Source organism: Scylla paramamosain, chromosome 9 (genome assembly GCF_035594125.1).
Source record: "Scylla paramamosain isolate STU-SP2022 chromosome 9, ASM3559412v1, whole genome shotgun sequence".
Taxonomy (NCBI): Eukaryota; Metazoa; Arthropoda; class Malacostraca; order Decapoda; family Portunidae; genus Scylla; species Scylla paramamosain.
The window spans coordinates 24,234,423-24,255,870 of record NC_087159.1 but is presented as its reverse complement, the minus strand read 5'-3'; the positions used below and the strand labels follow the sequence as shown (position 1 = coordinate 24,255,870).

At 39.2% G+C, this 21,448-nt stretch overlaps 2 protein-coding genes across 8 annotated transcripts in view; both read right to left on the bottom strand.

The window, feature by feature from the left end:
* Positions 1–14,397, bottom strand: part of LOC135103732 (E3 ubiquitin-protein ligase RNF185-like) — a 72,475-nt gene extending 58,078 nt beyond the window's left edge. For 2 of the 7 annotated variants that reach the window (XM_064010402.1, XM_064010394.1), the window contains exon 1: positions 13,826–14,130. The gene's annotated coding sequence lies outside the window, so the exon portion shown is untranslated. The other 5 variants (XM_064010399.1, XM_064010401.1, XM_064010400.1 and 2 more) reach the window with 5 other exon arrangements.
* A 3,124-nt stretch (positions 14,398–17,521) lies between these two features.
* On the bottom strand, positions 17,522–20,386 carry LOC135103270 (uncharacterized). The gene is made up of 4 exons (XM_064009314.1): positions 19,666–20,386; positions 18,952–19,257; positions 18,742–18,800; positions 17,522–17,584 (listed from the first exon to the last, which is right to left on the bottom strand). The coding sequence occupies exons 1-4, from the start codon at positions 20,384–20,386 to the stop codon at positions 17,522–17,524; spliced, it is 1,149 nt and encodes a 382-aa protein (XP_063865384.1).
* Positions 20,387–21,448: the final 1,062 nt, after the last annotated feature.

The window sequence follows — 21,448 nt, the reverse complement described above, 5'->3', positions numbered from 1 at the left end:
CATTGTGAAACTAACAGTACTTTTTTCAAACATAAAAGTTTGCATGAAGTTAGGTTCTCCATGGATATGAAGACTCTTCTGTTTGTTATAGTGTGTATTTCCTTTTCACACTCTGTCAGTCCTCAAACTTCTTGTGCATTGGGAAAGAGATTAATTAAAGCAGAATAATTATAGGAGACTAGTTGGAGAATGCTTCCATGGCAGGCAAGGGTTGATATCCTTCATCAAGGTGAGGACTACAGATTTAGTGATTTTAAAAAATATATCAAAACATTTCAGACAAGGAACAGGTGGTGACATGTCCACTGTGTCATGTCTGCTGACAAATGAATGCTTTCTGCATCACAATAGGCTGCCACTTTCTCTTTTTAAGACTGATAACCAACTTTTTGCATCTTTGATTATGAACAGACTATAGTAAAAGTGACCAGACATCCTATCTGGTTAGTCAATCCTAACAAGTATTAACTTGTCACTGAGCGACTGACTCGGTGTGGGGTGGACATGCCGTGCAGGGCTCCGTCATAAGTGCACTTGAGTCCCTGTTGCCAATCTTCCCCTGCTGTGCTTGCCCTTGCCTGATCCTGACTACTGCCTGAATTCCAGGACACTTATTTGCCTGGGCCCATATACATAAACATTTTTAATAGGCTAAAAGTACTCATAGTGACCAGTTTTACTTTTACAGTTAAAAGTTAGTTAAGAGTAATACATAATCATTTTTAAGACTTAAAAGACTTTTTGAGGTTAGGAGTGGTGAGGGGTACTCCTAAGTACCCAAAATTACTTCTAGGCAGCAGGACGACAGTCCTTTTCGGCAAAGGAGAGGCGTCATACAAGAGTATAGTGATGCTCAGCCGAATGAGAGAGTTCTGCCTGCCCTTGGTGATATTTTTTGTGATGGAAATTGTGAGGAATACACTAGGGAGTCATATTGTAGGGAGTTTTTTTTTTTTTTATGTAGGAAGGACACTGGCCAAGGGCAACAAAAATCTAATAAAAAAAAACCCCACTGAAATGCCAGTCCCATAAAAGGGTCAAAGCAGTGGTCAAAAATTGATGAATAAGTGTCTTGAAACCTCACTTTTGAAGGAATTCAAGTAATAGGAAGGTGGAAATACAGAAACAGGCAGGGAGTTCCAGAGTTTACCAGAGAAAGGGATGAATGATTGAGAATATTGGTTAACTCTTGCATTAGAGAGGTGGACAGAATAGGGGTGAGAGAAAGAAGAAAGTCTTGTGCACCGAGGCCGCGGAAGGAGGGAAGGCATGCAGTTAGCAAAATCAGAAGAGCAGTTAGCATGAAAACAGCGGTAGAAGACAGCTAGATATGCAACATTGTGGCGGTGAGAGAGAGGCTGAAGACAGTCAGTTAGAGGAGATGAGTTGATGAGACGAAAAGCTTTTGATTCCACCCTGTCTAGAAGAGCAGTATGAGTGGAACCTCCCCAGACATGTGAAGCATACTCCAAACATGGACGGATAAGGCCCTTGTACAGAGTTAGCAGCTGGGGAGGGGTGAGAAAAACTGGCGGAGACATCTCAGAACACCTAACTTCATAGAAGCTGTTTTAGCTAAAGATGAGATGTGAAGTTTCCAGTTCAGATTATAAGTAAAGGACAGACCAAGGATGTTCAGTGTAGAAGAGGGGGACAGTTGAGTGTCACTGAAGAGGGGATAGTTGTCTGGAAGGTTGTGTCAAGTTGATAGATGGAGGAATTGAGTTTTTGAGGCATTGAACAATACCAAGTTTGCTCTGCCCCAATCAGAAATTTTAGAAAGATCAGAAGTCAAGCATTCTGTGGCTTCCCTGCGTGATATGTTTACCTCCTGAAGGGTTGGACATCTATGAAAAGACATGGAAAAGTGCAGGGTGGTATCATCAGCATAGGAGTGGATAGGACAAGAAGTTTGGTTTAGATCATTAATGAATAATAAGAAGAGAGTGGGTGACAGGTCAGAACCCTGAGGAACACCACCATTAATAGATTTAGGAGAAGAATAGTGACCGTCTACCACAGCAGCAATAGAACGGTCAGAAAGGAAACTTGAGATGAAGTTACAGAGAGAAGGATAGAAACCGTAGGAGGGTAGTTTGGAAATCAAAGCTTTGTGCCAGACTCTATCAAAAGCTTTTGATATGTTCAAGGCAACAGCAAAAGTTTCACCAAAATCTCTAATAGAGGATGACCAAGACTCAGTAAGGAAAGCCAGAAGATCACCAGTAGAGCGGCCTTGACAGAACCCATACTGACGATCAGATAGAAGGTTGTGAAGTGATAGATGTTTAAGAATCTTCCTGTTGAGGATAGATTCAAAAACTTTAGATAGGCAGGAAATTAAAGCAATAGGACGGTAGTTTGAGGGATTAGAACGGTCACCCTTTTTAGGAACAGGTTGAATGTAGGCAAACTTCCAGCAAGAAGGAAAGATAGATGTTGATAGACAGAGCTAAAAGAGTTTGACTAGGCAAGGTGCAAGCACGGAGGCACAGTTTCAGAGAACAATAGGAGGGACCCCATCAGGTCCATAAGCCTTCTGAGGGTTTAGGCCAGCGAGGGCATGGAAAACATCATTGTGAAGAATTTTAATACGAGGCATGAAGTAGTCAGAGGGTGGAGGAGAGGGAGGAACAAGCCCAGAATTGTCCAAGGTAGAGTTTTTAGCAAACGTTTGAGCGAAGAGTTCAGCTTTAGAAATAGATGTGATAGCAGTGGTGCCATCTGGTTGAAGTAGAGGAGGGAAAGAAGAAGAAGCAAAGTTATTGAAGATATTTTTGGCTAGATGCCAGAAATCACGAGGGGAGTTAGAGCTTGAAAGGTTCTGACATTTTCTGTTAATGAAGGAGTTTTTGGCTAGTTGGAGAACAGACTTGGCATGGTTCCGGGCAGAAATATAAAGTGCACGAGATTCTGGTCATGGAAGGCTTAAGTACCTTTTGTGGGCCACCTTTCCATCATGTATAGCACGAGAACAAGCTGTGTTAAACCAAGGTTTAGAAGGTTTAGGACGAGAAAAAGAGTGAGGAATGTACGCCTCCATGCCAGACACTATCACCTCTGTTATGCGCTCAGCACACAAAGACGGGTCTCTGACACGGAAGCAGTAGTCATTCCAAGGAAAATCAGCAAAATACCTCCTCAGGTCCCCCCAACTAGCAGAGGCAAAACGCCAGAGGCACCTTCGCTTAGGGGGATCCTGAGGAGGGATTGGAGCGATAGGACAAGATAAAGATATGAGATTGTGATCGCAGGAGCCCAATGGAGAAGAAAGGGTGACAGCATAAGCAGAAGGATTAGAGGTCAGGAAAAGGTCAAGAATGTTGGGCATATCTCTTCGGGTCAGAAATACGAGTAGGGTGTTGCACCAATTGCTCTAGATCATGGAGGATAGCAAAGTTGTAGGCTAGTTCACCAGGATGGTCAGTGAAGGGAGAGGAAAGCCAAAGCTGGTGGTGAACATTGAAGTCTCTAAGAATGGAGATCTCTGTAAAAGGGAAGAGAGTCAGAATGTGCTCCACTTTGGAAGTTAAGCAGTCAAAGAATTTCTTATAATCAGAGGAGTTAGGTGAGAGGTATACAGCACAGATAGATTTAGTATGAGAGTGACTCTATAGTTGTAGCCAGATGGTGGAAAACTCGGAAGATTCAAGAGCGTGGGCACGAGAGCAGGTTAAGTCATTGTGCACATAAACGCAGCATCCAGCTTTGGATCAAAAATGAGGATAAAGTAGGAGGGAACAGAAAAGGGGCTACTGTCAGTTGCTTCAGACACCTGAGTTTCAGTGAGGAAAAGAAGATGAGGTTTAGAAGAGGAGAGGTGGTGTTCTATAGATTGAAAATTAGATCTTAGACCGCGAATGTTGCAGAAGTTAATGAAGAAAAAGTTGAGGCGGGTGTCAAGACACAGGGTCGTCGACAGAAAGGCAGTCCGACCTGGGGACATTTATGGTCCCCTCCCCAGATGGGGACTCCGAGGCTGGTGTAGGAGTCGCCATGATCATTTTAAAATTTTTGAGTGAAGGGTGTGTGTGTTATTAGGTGCTTGTAGTTTTGTGTGGAGGAAGAGAGTTGTCTTTAGAGGGCAGGCTGTGACTGCCCCCTTGTGTTGTGAGACACAAAGGGAAATGTTCGGTGAGGTCACAGCTGGGTTTAATGATAAGTTCACAGCACCCCCTGAACAATGCTTTAGACCTCACTGGGAGTAATTATCATTTCTGCAGGTGTCTACTGCCTCCTCCTACATGTAAGATTAAATAAATGCCATAATTTCGGTACAACACAACCAACCACCAGCCAAAACCATTGAGGCTCACACACTACACGGCATCTTCAGATTTATTCTCTCTCTCTCTCTCTCTCTCTCTCTCTCTCTCTCTCTCTCTCTCTGATGGATATTATGATGAGACAAACATGTTATATAAGCTGCAGGATTCCCTACTGTCACACATATAAGAATTACTGCATCCAAAGATTAGGAGGAAGAATATGTAAATAAGGCATGAAATAATTCTAACTGTGGAATGCAATTGTACCTCATGACAACGAAATCCATTTTAAATTATACTTTGGCAAGTGTGTGTGTGTGTGTGTGTGTGTGTGTGTGTGTGTGTGTGTGTGTGTGTGTGTGTGTGTGTGTGTGTGTATGTGTGTGCGAGTATGTGTGTGTGTGTGTGTCTAACTAACTTAACCCATCAACATACAGCCCAGGTAACTGAAATTTAACTTATCTTTCTGCATACAACTTAATAACCTCACCCAGATACCCCATAGTCCCTTGCTGCGAGTAAGTACAGTTTAACAAATCCTTCTGAATTCAACCCTACTTAAAAAACCAAATCATCTCACAGCTGCTTGCAGGGAGCAGAATTTAATACAGCTAATTGCATTCAGTCTAATTCAACCATTCCCACTCCTGTTTGCAGGGATAAGCAGAATTTTGAAAATCATTTTGCACTAAGCAGAAACTATTATGTCATCCAATTACCCTGACAGAGCTACCTCCTCTTTCCTTGGCTTGGCCAAGTTGTCCCTACCATTGTTGTATTGACATCCCAGGGCAGGTTCAAGTCTCAACTCACTTCATGTACATAATTAAACTGATAAAATGTCAATACTCTGGTTCTTTTTTATCAAAGTGAAAAATAAACTAAATTAAATACTTCTGTATTGTTTAGACATTCAAGTGCAAAAACATAATGGTTAGGGTCTTTTAAGTGCTAAACATAGCAGGTATAGTGAGTTTAGATTTTACTTTTACTCCTAGCTAAAAGTGACTTAGGAAAACTTTTATAGTTTCTTGTATACACTTTTAGCATTTACTTTTAGCTGGGAGTAAATTTAAAAGTCTTTTAGAAGTTTTTATGTATATGGACCCTGGTGGGTGTGTGTACCTGTCTTGTCATGCCACAAGGCCAGCAAAGCCAGGATTGTGTACCTGTTACCACCCACATTCCCCCCTCCCAACCACACAGCTGTGCCTGCTCCAATGAACCTTCCCCCTTACCCCTGTCGCTATGAACATAACTGATCATGCTTCTGGCAGTAATGACACTGATCCATTTCCATGTGCCACCTGTAAATTTCTAACTGGTCATGCTGCCAAAGTCTGTGATAGATATGAGGGCTGGTTCTACCCTTCAGCTATGTGCATAGGACTGCCAGAATGTGCCACTGCTGACATTATTAGACTTGAAGGTGACAGTATTCTGTATGTTTGCTTATAATATTGTATTAATGATCACCACCATCAAGGCAACCCAGACCAAGCTAATGCATTTAAATAGATGTCCAAAATGGTGTTTGCTCCCTGTGCCACTGTTAAAACACCGATTACTCAGATGGAGACTCTTCAACAATCATCAAGTTCTCTGGTACAGACATTCTCCAGATCTGTTTCTGCCTTTTCTCCCCTCCCTAGTGATGATACCCTTAGAATAGCCATCCATTATGAGGTAAGAGAAATGAGAAAGTGTGAACATAGACAGAAATCTATTATAATTAGAGGACTTCCCAATCACTTACCTGACACAGTTACAACCAAATAAAAAAAAGTAACCCAATTCTTACTAAAAAAAGGAAGTACAAATCACTTCTGTTAAAACTACTGATGCCACAAAAGGCATCTTTAGAGGAAATGTTGAAGACCCTGATAGGAAAACTTTTCTTAGCACAGTGAAATCACTTGAAAATTTAATTTTCGATCATGTTTAAATTTCCAGGGACCTATCTTATTGGCAGCAGTAGGAACTACTTCAGAGATGTTCATCAAATGCCATATCCCGAAATATTCAAACAACAACCACAAATGATAATCCCACCCAAGCTTCATCTGACTCTCAAGCTACTCCTGTCTATCTAGTCAATACCAGCACCAATGTAACCCAGGGTTCTGCCAAACCAACACATGCACAAGTAAACAACACTTTAAACAGCTGTGGCAGTTCTCGAGAGTAACTACCTCTTTTCACTCTCCACTTTGCACATATAACTCTCTATCCAATAAGGTTAATTAAATTTTTCCTTTGTTATATGATTACAGCATTACAGTGTTAGGTATAAGTGAAACATGGATGCTACCCTCAATATCTTCAGCTGTTGCCTTAACTAACAATACCTTTATTAGAAAGGGTGTTGAGGGCAATGTTCTTAAACATTATGTTGGCATGTACATTCTGAAATCTACAAATTTTGTAGAAATTAACACCAATATTGCTAACACCCTTGCTATTCACCTAATTGATTTTGATACATATGTAATTTCAGTGTATTGACCTCCATCTTACACTCCACCTGACAAACAAAATTTATTGAATTTTATTTATAATTTCTGCGTTGATAAGGAGATAATTTTCATGGTCCATTTTAATATACCATCTGTAAAGTGGAATCATCAAATTATCCATGCTGGTCTCTCCTTGTTTTATGACTGCATTGTTTCCTTAGGACTAACCCAGATAGTTGCTGAACCAACAAGCTATCCATCTGGCAATATTATTGATTTAATACTTGTTTCTGGTATTGACAGGATTGATGATATTGATGTTCTCCCACCATTCCCTAATTGTGGCTATAGTCCAATACTAACTTCTTATCTTTTCTAAGGTTCCCATAGCAGTTTCAATTCAACTATGGCACCATGGTAGATATAATGATATTTGCAGATACCTCAACACTGCTGACTGGAATCTCGAGTTTATGTACTTGAATGCAGATCAAATATTCTCCAATTTTTTTTTAAGCATTGTTAATCCACTCATTGAGAGACATATCCCATCTAGACTTCTTCAGATCCACCATGGCAGGTTAAACCTGCTCTTGATATAAAAGTTCAAAGATCTGAATTGTGGAAAAATCATAAACTTGTATGTTGTCAATATGGTAGAAATTCTCTCCAGGCATCCTTACCCAATTTAATAATATTAGTCAACTTTCATTTCAGAAATTATGCCACTACTGCCCAATCCAATTATGAAATCTCTATTGCAGATTTACTCACTAACAATTCCAAAGTATTTCATATTTACATCTGAAGAAAGAAGGTTGGTTGTCCCTATTGCTGGTCCACTCATGTCCCCCACTGGAGAACTAATATGTAATCCTAAAGCTATGTCAGAATTGCTGGCTGCATCCTTCACATCTGTTGCCCAGGTAAAATTTATCACAGAAAATTCAACCACGTACTGAAGGAATCAGGAGGATTCAACTCCAAACTAACAATTAATGTTCCATTTACATCTCTCTCCACCATTAAAAATCAAAGCTAACAATAAATGCTTGGCATCACCATCAAAAACAGGTTATGGTATACCTGACACCATCATCAAGATGGCTTATGGTGACAGATTTGCCTGAATAATCTAATAGTTTTGGGTTGAAAGTAGTTAAGACATAACCTATGTCACTCCCCAGATCAAGGGGGACCATGCTACCAGATTTCATCACAATCAGTTCAATGGTTTTTCCATGAAAAGTAAACATGCCCACAGACAGACTGCCAGACAGTGTGTTTTATTATATCAAATGTTATTCCAGCTATCAACCACCTTGACAGTTCATCATCCATGGGATCTGATGGAATACATCCACTTTTCCTTAAATCCTGTTTATCTATGCTGGCTTATCCTCTTTTACTAATTTTTCATTCTTCTTGTATTTCTGGTTTTCTTCCTGTAATTTGGAAAACATCTTTAGTAACTCCTATTTATAAAAAAAAGTCTCCAATAAGATCCACTTAACTACAGACCAATCTCACTAACATCTACTTGTGTAAAGACAATGGAATGCATTATCACCAAATCTGTTTATGACTCCACTGAAACGAACAATATGATCAATTTGGTTTCAGACAAGAACTAATGATCAATTTGGTTTCAGACAAGGCCACTCTACCAAGAACCAATTAGTTCTAACATATAATAAAATAATGCAATAGTTAGACATGGGTTATTATGTAGATTTAATTCTCTTTGATTTCTTCAAAGCTTTTGATGTTGGCCACCATGATATATTAATTTCAAAATTGTATACATTGGACATCAGGGGTAAGCTTTTACTTTGGATTAAGTTTTTTTTTATAATCAGAAGATGAGCATTACAGTTAATCACCATCACATTTTTTTTCAGAAATGCTGAAAATGAAGTTACTCAGGGTTCTATTCTGGCACCTCTACTTTTTCTACTTTATATACTGTATTCATATACTGTATTTACTGGTGCATTACATGAACTTTTTTCTTGAAAAAAAAAAAGTATCTAATAATTATCCTGCATCTAATGCAGCCATAGCAAAGGCATAAGCCTGTAAGCCTAGGCCTATAGATGTGGTGTTGAAGCAAATATACACTACCCACAAATATTGTTACTAATAATAAAATCTCTCTCTCTCTCTCTCTCTCTCTCTCTCTCTCTCTCTCTCTCTCTCTCTCTCTCTCTCTCTCTCTCTCCCTCCTTCCCTTCCCTTCTCACCCTTTCATGCCCTCCTTCCCTCCCTATTCCCTGACCTCCTTTCCCTTTCCTCCTTCCCTCCCCATTCCCTGCCCTACTTCACTGCCTATTCCCTGCCCTCTTCTCCCTTCCCTCCCCATTCCCTGCCCTCCTTCCCTCCCCATTCCCTGCCCTCCTCTCCTTTCCCTCCTTCCCTCTCTCTCTCTCTGTCCTCATCTCCCTTGTCCCTTATCTCTGACAGATAGAGAGGAGGGGAGGTGACAGGGAGGGAGGTTTGAGACAAGAGGAAAGAGGGAGAAAAAAAGGAAAAAGGGGAGGAATAGACATAACTGGGGATGGAGAGTACATGGGGGATGGAAGTGGATGAAGGGTGAAGGAAGAGGATGGGAAGATGGGGAGAAAGTAGAAAGAATAAATATAAGCAGAAAGGGTGAGGAGTGAGAAATTAGAGGGAGAGAGGAAGTGTTGAGAAATAAGTATTCTCTTTTCCTGTTCCCTACTCATTTTCATTTTTCTTCCTTCCATTTCCTTCACATTTATGCTCCTTCCATCCTTTTTCATTCTCAATTAGTCTCATTCAACTTTGCAATTCTCAGGATTGTCTCTCTCTCTCTCTCTCTCTCTCTCTCTCTCTCTCTCTCTCTCTCTCTCTCTCTCTCTCTCTCTCTCTCTCTCTCACACACACACACACACACACAGAGAGAGAGAGAGAGAGAGAGAGAGAGAGAGAGAGAGAGAGAGAGAGAGAGAGAGAGAGAGAGAGAGAGAGAGAGAGAGAGAGAGAGAGAGAGAGAGAGAGAGAGAGAGAGAGAGAGAGAGAGAAACACACACATACACACACACAGAGTTTTATATTTCTGTCCGGAACCATGCCAAGTTTGTTCTCCAACTAGCCAAAAACTCCTTCATTAAAAAAGTTCCAAAATCTTTCAAGATCTAACTCCCCTCATGACTTCTGGCATCTAGCCAAAAACATCTCCAATAACTTTGCTTCTTCTTTCCCTCCTTTATTTCACTGCTATCACATTTATCTCTAAAGCTGAACTCTTCGCTCAGACCTTTACTAAAAACTCTACCTTGGACAATTCATGGCTTGTTTCACCCTCTCCTTCACCCTCTGACTATTTCATGCTACCTATTAAAATTCTTCACAATGATATTTTCCATGCCCTCGCTGGCTTAAATCCTCAGAAGGCTTATGGACCTGATTGGGTCCCTCCTATTGTTCTCTGAAACTGTGCCTCTGTGCTTGCACCTTGCCTAGTCAAACTCTTTCAACTCTGTCTGTCAACATCTACCTTTCCTTCTTGCTGGAAGTTTGCCTACATTCAGCCTGTTCCTAAAAAGGGTGACCGTTCTAATCCCTCAAACTACCATCCTGTTGTTTTAATTTCCTGCCTAATTTATCTTTAACAGGAAGATTCTTAAACATCTATCACTTCACAACCTAATCACCAATAAAGGTTCCATCAAGGCCACTCTACTGATGATCTTCTGGCTTTCCTTACTGAGTCTTGGTCATCCTCTTTTAGAGACTTTTGGTGAAACTTTTGCTGTTGCCTTTGACATATCAAAAGCTTTTGATAGAGTCTGGCACAAAGCTTTAGCCTTTCTCTCACTCCTATTCTGTCTACCTCTCTAATGCAGGAGTTAACCAAGATTCCCGATCATTCATCCCTTTCTCTGGTAAACTGTGGAACTCCCTTCCTGCTTTTGTATTTCCACCTTTCTATGACTTGAACTCCTTCAAGAGGAAGCTTTCAAGACACTTATTCTTCAGTTTTTGACCACCGCTTCAGTCTCTATTCAAGACTGGCATCTCAGTGTTCTTTTTTTTATTAGATTTTTGTTACCCTTGGCCGGTGTCCCTCCTAGATATATAAAAAAAAATATAAAAAATTTTCTCTCATCCCTATTCTGTTCACCTCTCTAATGCAAGTGTAAACTAGCATTCTTATTCATCCCTTTCTCTGGTAAAGTCTGGAACTCTCTGCCTGCTTCTGTATTTCCTCTTTCCTAATACTTGAACTCTTTCAAGAGTAAGGTTTCAAGACACTTATCCTGTTTTTATTATTTTAAATGATATCTCTATGGCAACTGGCATTAAGTAGGCCTTTCTTTTTTATTGAAATTTTTTGTTGTCCTTGGCCAGTGGCTCTCTTACACACACACACACACACACACACACACACACACACACACACACACACACACACACACACACACACACACACACACACACACACAATTTTTCTTTCTATAACTTTATGATGAAACATAATAAAAAATTTTTCCACAAAACATCCTTGTAAAACAGGGGTGCATCTTATGCAGAAGTGCATCTAATACACCAGAAAATACAGTAAATTACTTGACACACTACATTCAATCCCCACCCAACCAAGATTTTTGCTGATGACCTGAAATTGTATGTAAACATTAGATACAATTCAAGCTGTAATAATTGCAATGATTTTAATACATGCCAGACTGATATAAATACTCTTGTCATGTTGCCAAGTCCTGCGGTTTAAACATAAATATAGATAAATGTACATTGTCGTATTTTGCTAGAAGGCCGATACCTTGGGGGATTATTAATCACAATGGTAAATACTACTTAAACAGTTTTCCAATTCCTATTAAGGATTTTGCATCTGATATTGGAGTACTGATGACACTTCTCTTAAATTCCACCAGCATATTGTCAATATTGTAAACAAGGCAGGGGGGCTGTCTTGTAGTATCCTCAAAGCTACAGTCAATCAAGAAGCTTCCTTTATGTGTCTCATATTTGTCCACTATTGGAATATGCATCTTTATGGAACACAGGTTACATTAAGGGCTTACAACAATTAGAATCAGTTCAATGCAGATGGACTAAGAAAATTTGTTGACTAAAAAACCTAAACTATACTATGAGACTTAAGACTTTACAATTACTCTCTATTAAGAGAAGACTACTGAGACATGACCTGGAAAATGTTGGAAAATTTTTCATGGTCTCTTCTCCCTATTCCCTAAAATTCTTTTCCCTCACTCACCTTATCCAGGTACTAGAGGACACCACCTAAAAATTGCTCACATGGTCCTACCTTGAAACATGCAAACTATTTTTCATTTTAAGATGCATATCAATTTAGAACACCTTACCTGACTCCATTGTATCTATCACAACTTTGGCATCACTTAAATCAACTTTGTCTTGTCACCTTGAAGATCTGCTATATGATTATTACTAATTCAGCAACTTGCATCCATGCATCTATCCTCACCCCCTTCACCATACTTAACTGAATATTCTAGTGTCTATCTCTTTTAGCTGCTATGATGCACTTTCCAGTCATTACATCTTAGAGCTTTATTTTATTAGTACATACTAATAACTTGGACTGGCACATCAGCAATGTGTGGCTTCTGTGGAACCCTTCCTGGGTTTGTTGGGATTTGGGAAGCCCACCAGGTAAGAATACCAGGTAAGAACTAAACTACTGGTCACATAAGTACAGAGAGAGAGAGAGAGAGAGAGAGAGAGAGAGAGAGAGAGAGAGAGAGAGAGAGAGAGAGAGAGAGAGAGAGAGAGAGAGAGAGAGAGAGAGAGATCCTAGAGCATGATTATGTTTATTCCACAAGAGCAATACATGGAGAAATAGAACTTCAGATACCAAAAACTTTTGGGTATTCTTTTACTCTTACACCAGTCTCAACATGGGTTTTCTTATCCTTCTCATTCTGAGTAATTTGAGCCCCATACATACCCACTGCAAATTCTTTTATATTGCTTAAAGCATTTTTTTTTTATCTGTTTTTTGGGGGAAACATGCTCGCTCACTGCTGAGACAACACTGAGAAGTGACGCACCCGCACATGTGATGGACAGGCAGGCACTGAGGCATGCCAGTGAAAGTGTGTTCATCCATGCGTGCATATGTCACATCTGTTGCGAAAGTGCGAAATTATTCACAGTGATTGGTTCTTTCGTTTGAGAATGCAGCCAGTGGCCAATTACAAAATATGGAATTAATTTAGCCAATCACTGCATTCTATTTCATCCTGTGGAGAGAGAAGCAGCTCAATCTGAAATATCTTAATTAACTTAAGGAAGATATCTGTCGGTGGTGGGTGTCCCCTCTATTATTTCAAGAGCATCACCAGATTTTATAAAGATAAAAAGGTAATGACTTCCTATTAATTTCTTATTTTGTCAATTTGGTTAGGTTAAGCTAGTTTAATTTGGTTAGGTTAAATCAGTTTAGTTAGCTTACATTAATTTGGCTAGGTTAGGTTAGGTAGGTAAGGTTAATTTGGTTAGGTTACATTAATGTCATTAGGTTGGGTTAGGCCCATGGCCAGATGGCGGCCATGGGCTAACAGCAGCCAGTCCTCTTGTGGGGAACATGTGAATGAGTGTTACTGCTGTGTTACTTATAAATTTATGAGGACAAAACAATTTTTTCTGGTAGATTTTGGCCAGTTTTGTATTATTCTGCTTTCCATTTTTACAGCAAAACTGTTGTTTCTGATGGAGGTGAGGTGTGGGTAAAAAATAAAAACTAATGATTTGCAGGAAAAAGAAACAATATGCAGATTCATTCAAAACAGGCCGAAAACTACCAGAAAAAAAAAAAAAAACGTTTCGTCCGGGATAGAGGCAGATGCAAAAGTAAACATTTACCAACTTTTGTTTACAGAAACATTATGAGCTATATAATCATACATATGGCGGCTTACACTCAAGGGCATTATCATATCTAGATAGAGTGTGATCAAGTCTGACAATTTATATAAATTGTTATGCAAAATGCAGTTAGGCCTTAATAGAAAACATACCCTAGTTAGCAAAAGTCCAATATGCCTATTTAATGTCCTTTTTCTTTACCTTCAAAAAGTATAGTTTTCTACTCCTTGAAGTTAAAGTAGTGACTGAGTGGGCAGCATAATACGTCCAGCAGCAGAAAAAGAAGGAGTTGAGGGGTTCTCACAATGGCTGGCCTGCTCAGTGTTCACAGCCTTACGCCGCCAACCAAATCACACCACCGCCACAGCTTTGCCCACCACTCTTACCACACTCACACATTGATCACAAAGCCTCACGCTCCTGGTGCTTAATTCACGCTTGCTTTTCACTAATACCCACGAATTACTAGGCGGAAAAATTCAATAACAAATACAAGTTGTCGGCTATATTACCGGATCATGTAGTGGTGATTGCTGCCCATAATTATCACACCCCGACTAAATACTGACCACTTAATGTTCCTTACAAACATTAGTTTTCTATTTGCGAAACTTCATGAAAAAATTATTTTCAAAATAATGACCTTGTAAGCAATAACAAAGACAAAACTCACAAATACACAAACACCACCAGCGATGGTGAGTCAAGTGATGAAGGTCATGACGTATTATAATGACGTCATGTGATGTCACACGTGACATGATACACGCACGTGCACACAAAAAAAAAGTTTGCTATTTTTTCTCGTATCACAAATAGAAGTTTTTAATTAAGGAAATAGATCTCCATTAGGATGAAGATATGTGCCCATATAAACGTATTTCTTGTTAGGACGTTTCCATATGTCATTTTCAGTGATATCTAGAAAAAGTAGGAATATCACTTCTTCACTTTCTTATTACTCTCTCTCCTCCCCACTTTTTTTTTTTTTACTAAATTCTTATCAATGATGCCAAATTTAATTTTCAGATGTCGTTGGATTCATTCTCAAAAGTCGTTAACAACACACACTTTGTATGATTTAGCGACTATCTTGGGGCCAAACCTAACATGACCAAACCTACCTTGGCCAAAACTTCCCTGGCCAAACGAGCAAACCTCCTCTAGCCGAATCTTCCTTAGCCATGCCCAAACTTAACATGACCAAACCTACCCAGGACAATCCTAACATGACCAAACCTCCTCAGGCCAAACCTGACACGACCAAACCTCCTGTAGCTAAATCTCCCCGGGCAAATCCAAACATGACCAAACCAATCCTGGCCAAATTTGACATGACCAACTTTACCGTGTCCACACAAGGAAACATTGCTTGGAAACGATGTTTCCAAACTGTTTCATATATTCCTGGATGTTTGCATACATTTGTGAAACATTAAAAAAAAAAAATCAAGGATGGATGGATGCTGGATAGATGGATGAGTGGAAAGATGGATGGATGGATGAGTGGATATGTTGTTACCCAAGAAACACCAAAGATGAAACATGTAAAGAAGCACGTAAAGAAGGAAAAATATGATACAAGAATGAAGAATGAAGAAATAAAGAAGTAAGAAAGTCAAAGGAATAAATGAGTAAAAGTAAATTGAAGACGAGCAGAAGACTGTACCAAGATTACAAGAGGCTGCTAAGCTATCATTACTCACGACCTGATAAACGCGAGACGAGACTTGAACACGGAGAACAAAATGCGGTGAATCATCACAAGATTAACAGAGCCGTAGAATGGCAGCAGATTACAAGAAGTGATATCCAGGTGTCTATCTCAAAACTAATAGACAAGGAAGATGGAGATATACCAGGCAGCTGAGGGCCCAAGTATGAAAGACTGTTAAAAATGTATACGCAAGGAAGCGGCCATAGATTTATCGAAGTTCTCTTAAAAATAACCGTAATGAAGGTTATTAGAAAATAAGCCGATCGAAGTATTGAAAAATAAACTTCATAGCAAACCTTTTTGGGGTCGCTTTTAACATCACGATGTAGGCTATGTTATGAGATGAAGGAGACGGGAATAGAGAGGAGACGATAAAGCTGGACAGACTTGCCAGGTTAGAAAGGGTCAGATGGGAGAGCCGCTTGTTACAGTGCTCATAAGTAGAGCCTAACATTTATAATGCAGTCCAGAATAAAGTATTAAGGTTATGATTATATTGACGGAGGAAAACTGGGTATGTGTAAAATGTTTTTTCATTGAATGTTAATTTCGTAATGAAATTCGAATCGGAAATATAATGTGAAGTGTTTTGAGATATATGACATAATTTATCTGAAGATTAATTAACCCATTTTTTTTTTATTCATCTGAAGATTAATTAACCCATTTTTTTTTTTTTTTAATCTGAAGATTAATGAACCCATTTTTTAGTAGCTGTTTGGCATGCTATGATGTTGTGTGCAACGGTTGGAAGTCGTATATGATCGTGTGAGTGTAAATATATGTATGTAATACTAATTTCGTAAAGTCTATAAAACTCAAGTGCCTGTCTTTCAAATTTAGGGATGGAACAAGACTGTGCAACATAGAAGCACGACAAATAGAAGGATGGATAGATGGATGGATGGATGGTTAAATGGACAGATGGATGGATGGATGGTTAAATGGATATATGGATGGATCAATGGATAGATGGATGGATGAGTGGTTGGATGAATGAGTGGCTGGCTGGCTGGATGGATGGATGTATGAATGAGTGAATATTTCCAAACTGTTTCCCAAATGTTTCTCAAGTGTTTACATACTTTCCAAATATTGTTTCTAAGAAATGTTTCCTGGTGTGGACATGGCTTAATGTTACGAGCACCCCTTATTGCTATCAAGATTAATATGAGTTATAGTAATTGTATTATTTGTCAGGTGTGCGATTTAGCTAAGCATCAGCAAATTAATACCTCTGGATTCATTATACCTGTTGTGTATTATATCTTTCCTTCATAAATACCAATAATAACTACAGGTTAGGGGAGCACTAATATGTGATTGAATATAATGTTATCTTCCTGATATTGTTTATCTAACATGCATTAGAGAGTCTAAAATGTCAATGTCTAAAATACCAGCCACTCAAGTGCAATGTAAAAAGGAAGTGCACACCTGAAATGTAAAATACAATTGACCGCCACTAATATACACAATATTCTAACAGTTTACCTGCTAAGTCTGCAGAACAATTATATAGAGGCCGTGGCTGATAATACCATAATTTGCAAGGGTCTAGTTGTCAAAAATAAGCTCTGTCTATAAGGAAACAAATATTTTTGTCTTTGGGGGATCTTTTCCTGTGTATTATGGCTTCATCATAGGGATGTATGTATATACCTTAAAGTTATTCCATGGCAATATTTGCCCAAGTTCCATTCATAAATAACTTCATTATGATTTATAAATACAATAATTTTGTTACCGAATCATCTAACCTGGTTGTCACAAGATTTTCCGTCATTATTAATCCCTAAAACCATAAATTATCATAGCAAAAACACGGATATACAATACTTCATCAATAAGAGAACTAGCATATTAAGTTTTGCACATGTAACACTGAAAACAGCAGCTGAAAAGTAAAAAGATCTTACCTACTGACATGGACATGGATTCACTGAAGGGTTCATAAGTCCTTAAGAAGTTCATATCTCTCATAAGGACGATTCACTAAATGTGAACTTCTTAAGGCACCTGTTTTCTTATTATGCTGAAATATTTTTAAGGATCCCATGAAGTGATGTAACCTGGATCTATGAATGCATACAACTTATAACATATATAGGGATATAGAACTGCAAATTGTATTAGCATGTGACTGTGCAGTGAGGAGGGAGAGAGTCTTCAGAAATCTTCTAAACAGTTTTGGGGTGTATGATGAACTCAGGAGATACTGTTGGTTTCTGTGTGGGAATACACTGTGGTGACAAATATACAATGATTAAACAACCACACCAGTAACAACCTACAGCAGCCTCAGAGTCCCCATCTGGGGAGGGGACCACAAATGGCCCCAGATCGGATTGCTCTTCTGGTATCAATCCTAACTGCTTTGACACCCCCCATCAACTTTTTCTTCATTAACTTCTACAACATTTGCAGCCTTAAATCTAATTTTCAATTTATAGAACACCACCTCTCCTTTACTAAATCTTCTTTTCCTCACCAAAGCACAGGTATCTAAGGCAACTGACAGTAGCTCCTTTTCTGTTCCCTCCTACTTTCTCTATCCTCATTTTCAATCCAAAGCTGAATGTTGCATCTATGTGTGCAGTGACTTAACCTGCTCTCATTCACATACTCTTGAATCTTCTAAGTTTTCCACAATCTGGCTATGACTACAGAGTCACTCTCAAACTAAATTTATCTGTGCTGTACTCGTATACCTCTCACCTAACTCCTCTGACTATAAGAAATTCTTTGACTAGTTAATTTCCAAACTGGAGCACATTCTGACTCTCTTCACTTTTTTTGGATATCTCCATTCTTGGAGACTTCGACGTTCACCACCAGCTTTGGCTTTTCTTTCCCTTCACTAACCATCCTGGTAAACTAGTTTTTAACTTTGCTATCCTCCACAATCTAGAGCAACTGGTGCATCACCCTACATGTATCTTGGAGACATTCTTGACCCTTACCTAACCTATAATCTTATAAGCTTATGTTGTCACCCATACTGCAGCTGATTTTACAACTGTATTTCCTTGTCCACCACCTCTACACAGTACTTCTTCTTCATACGACCTTAATCCCACTGTATTGCAGGGTCAGCCGCTCGAGTTATCCTTCTCCATCTGTTTCTATCCATTGCATCATCTTGCACTCTCAGTTTGTTCATATCACTCCTTATTACATCTCTCCATCTTATTCTCTGTCTCCCAACCCTCCTTCTCCCCCTAACCTCCACCATCATTGCCTTCCTCACTGGTTCATCCTCTTCTCTCCTTATCATGTGTCCGAAATATCTTAGTCGTGCTTCTCTTGCCTTCTCCTTGATATTACATATTCCACACATTCTTCTTATATCTTCACTTTGTCTCCTTTCTAACAGTGAAATGCCAGCCATCCATCTCACCATCCTCATCTCCATTCTCTCCAGAATTCCTTCCTCTTTCTTCCTTAAAGACCTTGTCTCTGCACCATACAGGAGTACTGGTCTCAACACACTTCTGTATATCTTCATTCTCAGCTTCAATGGTATTTTCTTATCTAAGGTAGATAAGAAAATAGCTTCACCACTCACTTCCCTCCATTTTTCCCATCCAGCTTTTACTCTTTGTCTAACTGCATTTTTCTGTTCCTCCTTCTTCTGCAATTACTGATCCTAGGTATTTGAACTCTCTTGTCTGGTTCAATCTTATGACATCCTCTGATGTTACATTTATTTCCTCATAACCTTCTCTGCTGCTTACCATTACCTCTGTCTTTTGTGTGCTCACTTTCATTCCCTTTCTCTCCAGGTTGCCTTTCCATAACAAATATCTCTCCTGTAACTCTTCCTCCGTATCCGCAATGATGACTAGGTCGTCAGTGAACAGCAACTCCCACAAGTCCTCATTGTCTCTCACATTCATCATTATTGTGTCCAACACTATGAGAAAGAGAAAAGGACTGAAAGCTGATCCTTGATGGAGTCCTACTTCAACTGGAAAGGATTCCGTTTACCCATATCTTGTCTGCACTGTTGTTTTTGCTCTCTCATACATCATTTTCACTAGTGTTATCATCTTTTCTGGCACTCCTCTCTTTCTCAAACTCCGGTACAATACTTTCCTAGGCACCCTGTCATACACCTTCTGCAAGTCCACAAAACACCAATACACCTTTCTGTTTCCTTCTAGATATTTTTCCTGTATCTGTTGCACTATAAATGTTGCATCTACAGTACTCAATCCCCTCATAAATCCAAATTGGTGGTTGTGTATTTTGACCATCTCTCTCAGTCTCCCTTCTATCACTCTGTCTAGTATTTTCAGACTATGCTCCAACAGCTTAATACCTCTGTAGTTTTCACAACTTAATATATCTCTTTTCTGCTTATACAACTTAACCATTCTACATTCCTTCCAGTCTTCAGGCATTTTCTCCGTGCTCCAAATCTTTTCTAACAATAAGTATGTCCACTCCACTCCAAACTCTCCCACTGCTTTAATAATTTCTATTGTTACTTCAGATTTTCCTCCTGCCTTGTTAGTCTTTCCCTTCTTTATGGCTTTATCCACTTCCCTTCTACTTATGTTGGGTATTGGCCCTTCCACTGGTAATGTTTCACTCAGTTCTTCGTATTCATTTTCCATGTTTAACTGGTTTGAGAAATATTCCTGCCATCTTCTTTTTATGTCCTCTTCCATCATAAGAATGTCTCCGTTTTGGTCCTTTACTATTGCTACTTCACCAAAATCTTTCCTCATTTCATTTCTTACCTTCACTACTCTGTATATGATCTTCTCTCCATCTGGTGTATCCAGCCTCTCATACCAATCTCTGTATGTATTACTCTTTGCTCTGGCTACTGCTCTTTTTGCCTGCTTCTTGGCTTGTCTGTAATTTTCTTTAGTGGTGTCATTCTCTATGTCTTTTATTTGTTTTAATGCTAACTTCTTATTCTTTATTGCAGCTTGAACCTCGTCATTCCACCACCATGTATCTTTCTCTTCTTTTGGTTTCCCACTCATCTTACCACAAATCTCTGTTGCTTTTGTTACTAATATATCTTTCATATCTTCCCACACCTCCTCTGCTGTTTCTGGTAAGCTGCCAGTTCTATGTCTTTCCCTGAACTTTCAACTTTGTTTCTAAACTCGTTCTTCTTTTCACTTTTCAGCTCCCAGACTTTAATCTTCTTCTTTCTTTCTTCTTTCTTCTTTCCTTCTCTTCCTTCCACTTTTCATCCTAAAACCTGCTACTAATAATCTATGTTGCATCACCACTGGTTCTCCAGGTATAACTTTGCAATCCATTACAAGTCATTTGTCTTCTCTTCTTACTAGGATGTAGTCAATCTGTCTCATTCTGACCACTTTTATATGTAATTAGATGGTTTTGTCTCTTCTTGAACCAAGTACTCAATATTGTAATTTCTGCTGCTTCTGTCATTTCCAGTAATTGCTCACCTTCTACATTTCGTCTTCCGAAACCCATTCCACCATGGACTCCTTCATACCCATTACCACTTTCTCCTACATGTGCATTCATGTCTCCAGCTATTACTTTTAATTCTGTTCATGCTATATTTTCTGTATACTCTTCAACTTTTTCTCTAAATTCCTCTTTCTCCTCCTCTCTGCAACCCTGCTGAGGTGCATATGCAGACACAATATGCCATATTTTTCCATCTCTGATTAGTTTCATTCCCATTAACCTGTCATTAACTCTTTTAACTTCAATAACCTGTTCCTGTACATCTGGATGAAGAATAATGCCTACTCCATTTTTCTTTGTACTTTCTCTAGCATAATACACTCTGTATCCTTCTCCTATTTTTCTAGCACTGTTTTCTTTCCATTTAGTTTCTTGGATGCACAAGATTTTGATATTCCTTCTCTGCATTACATCCACTAGCTCTCTTCCTTTGCCTGTAAGACTTCCTATGTTCCAGTTGCCTATTCTAATTCTTGGCTTCTTTTTCCAGTTCTTGGTCTTGTTTCCCACTATCTTCTTTAACCGCAGTCGTGGTTTCTGTGGTACCCTTTGCCCATTTTCCACTGTAACCAGGGGTTGTTGCAGTACATCGCTTAAGGGGGACACCCTAGCCATACTATTGTCCACAAATAACTCAAGAT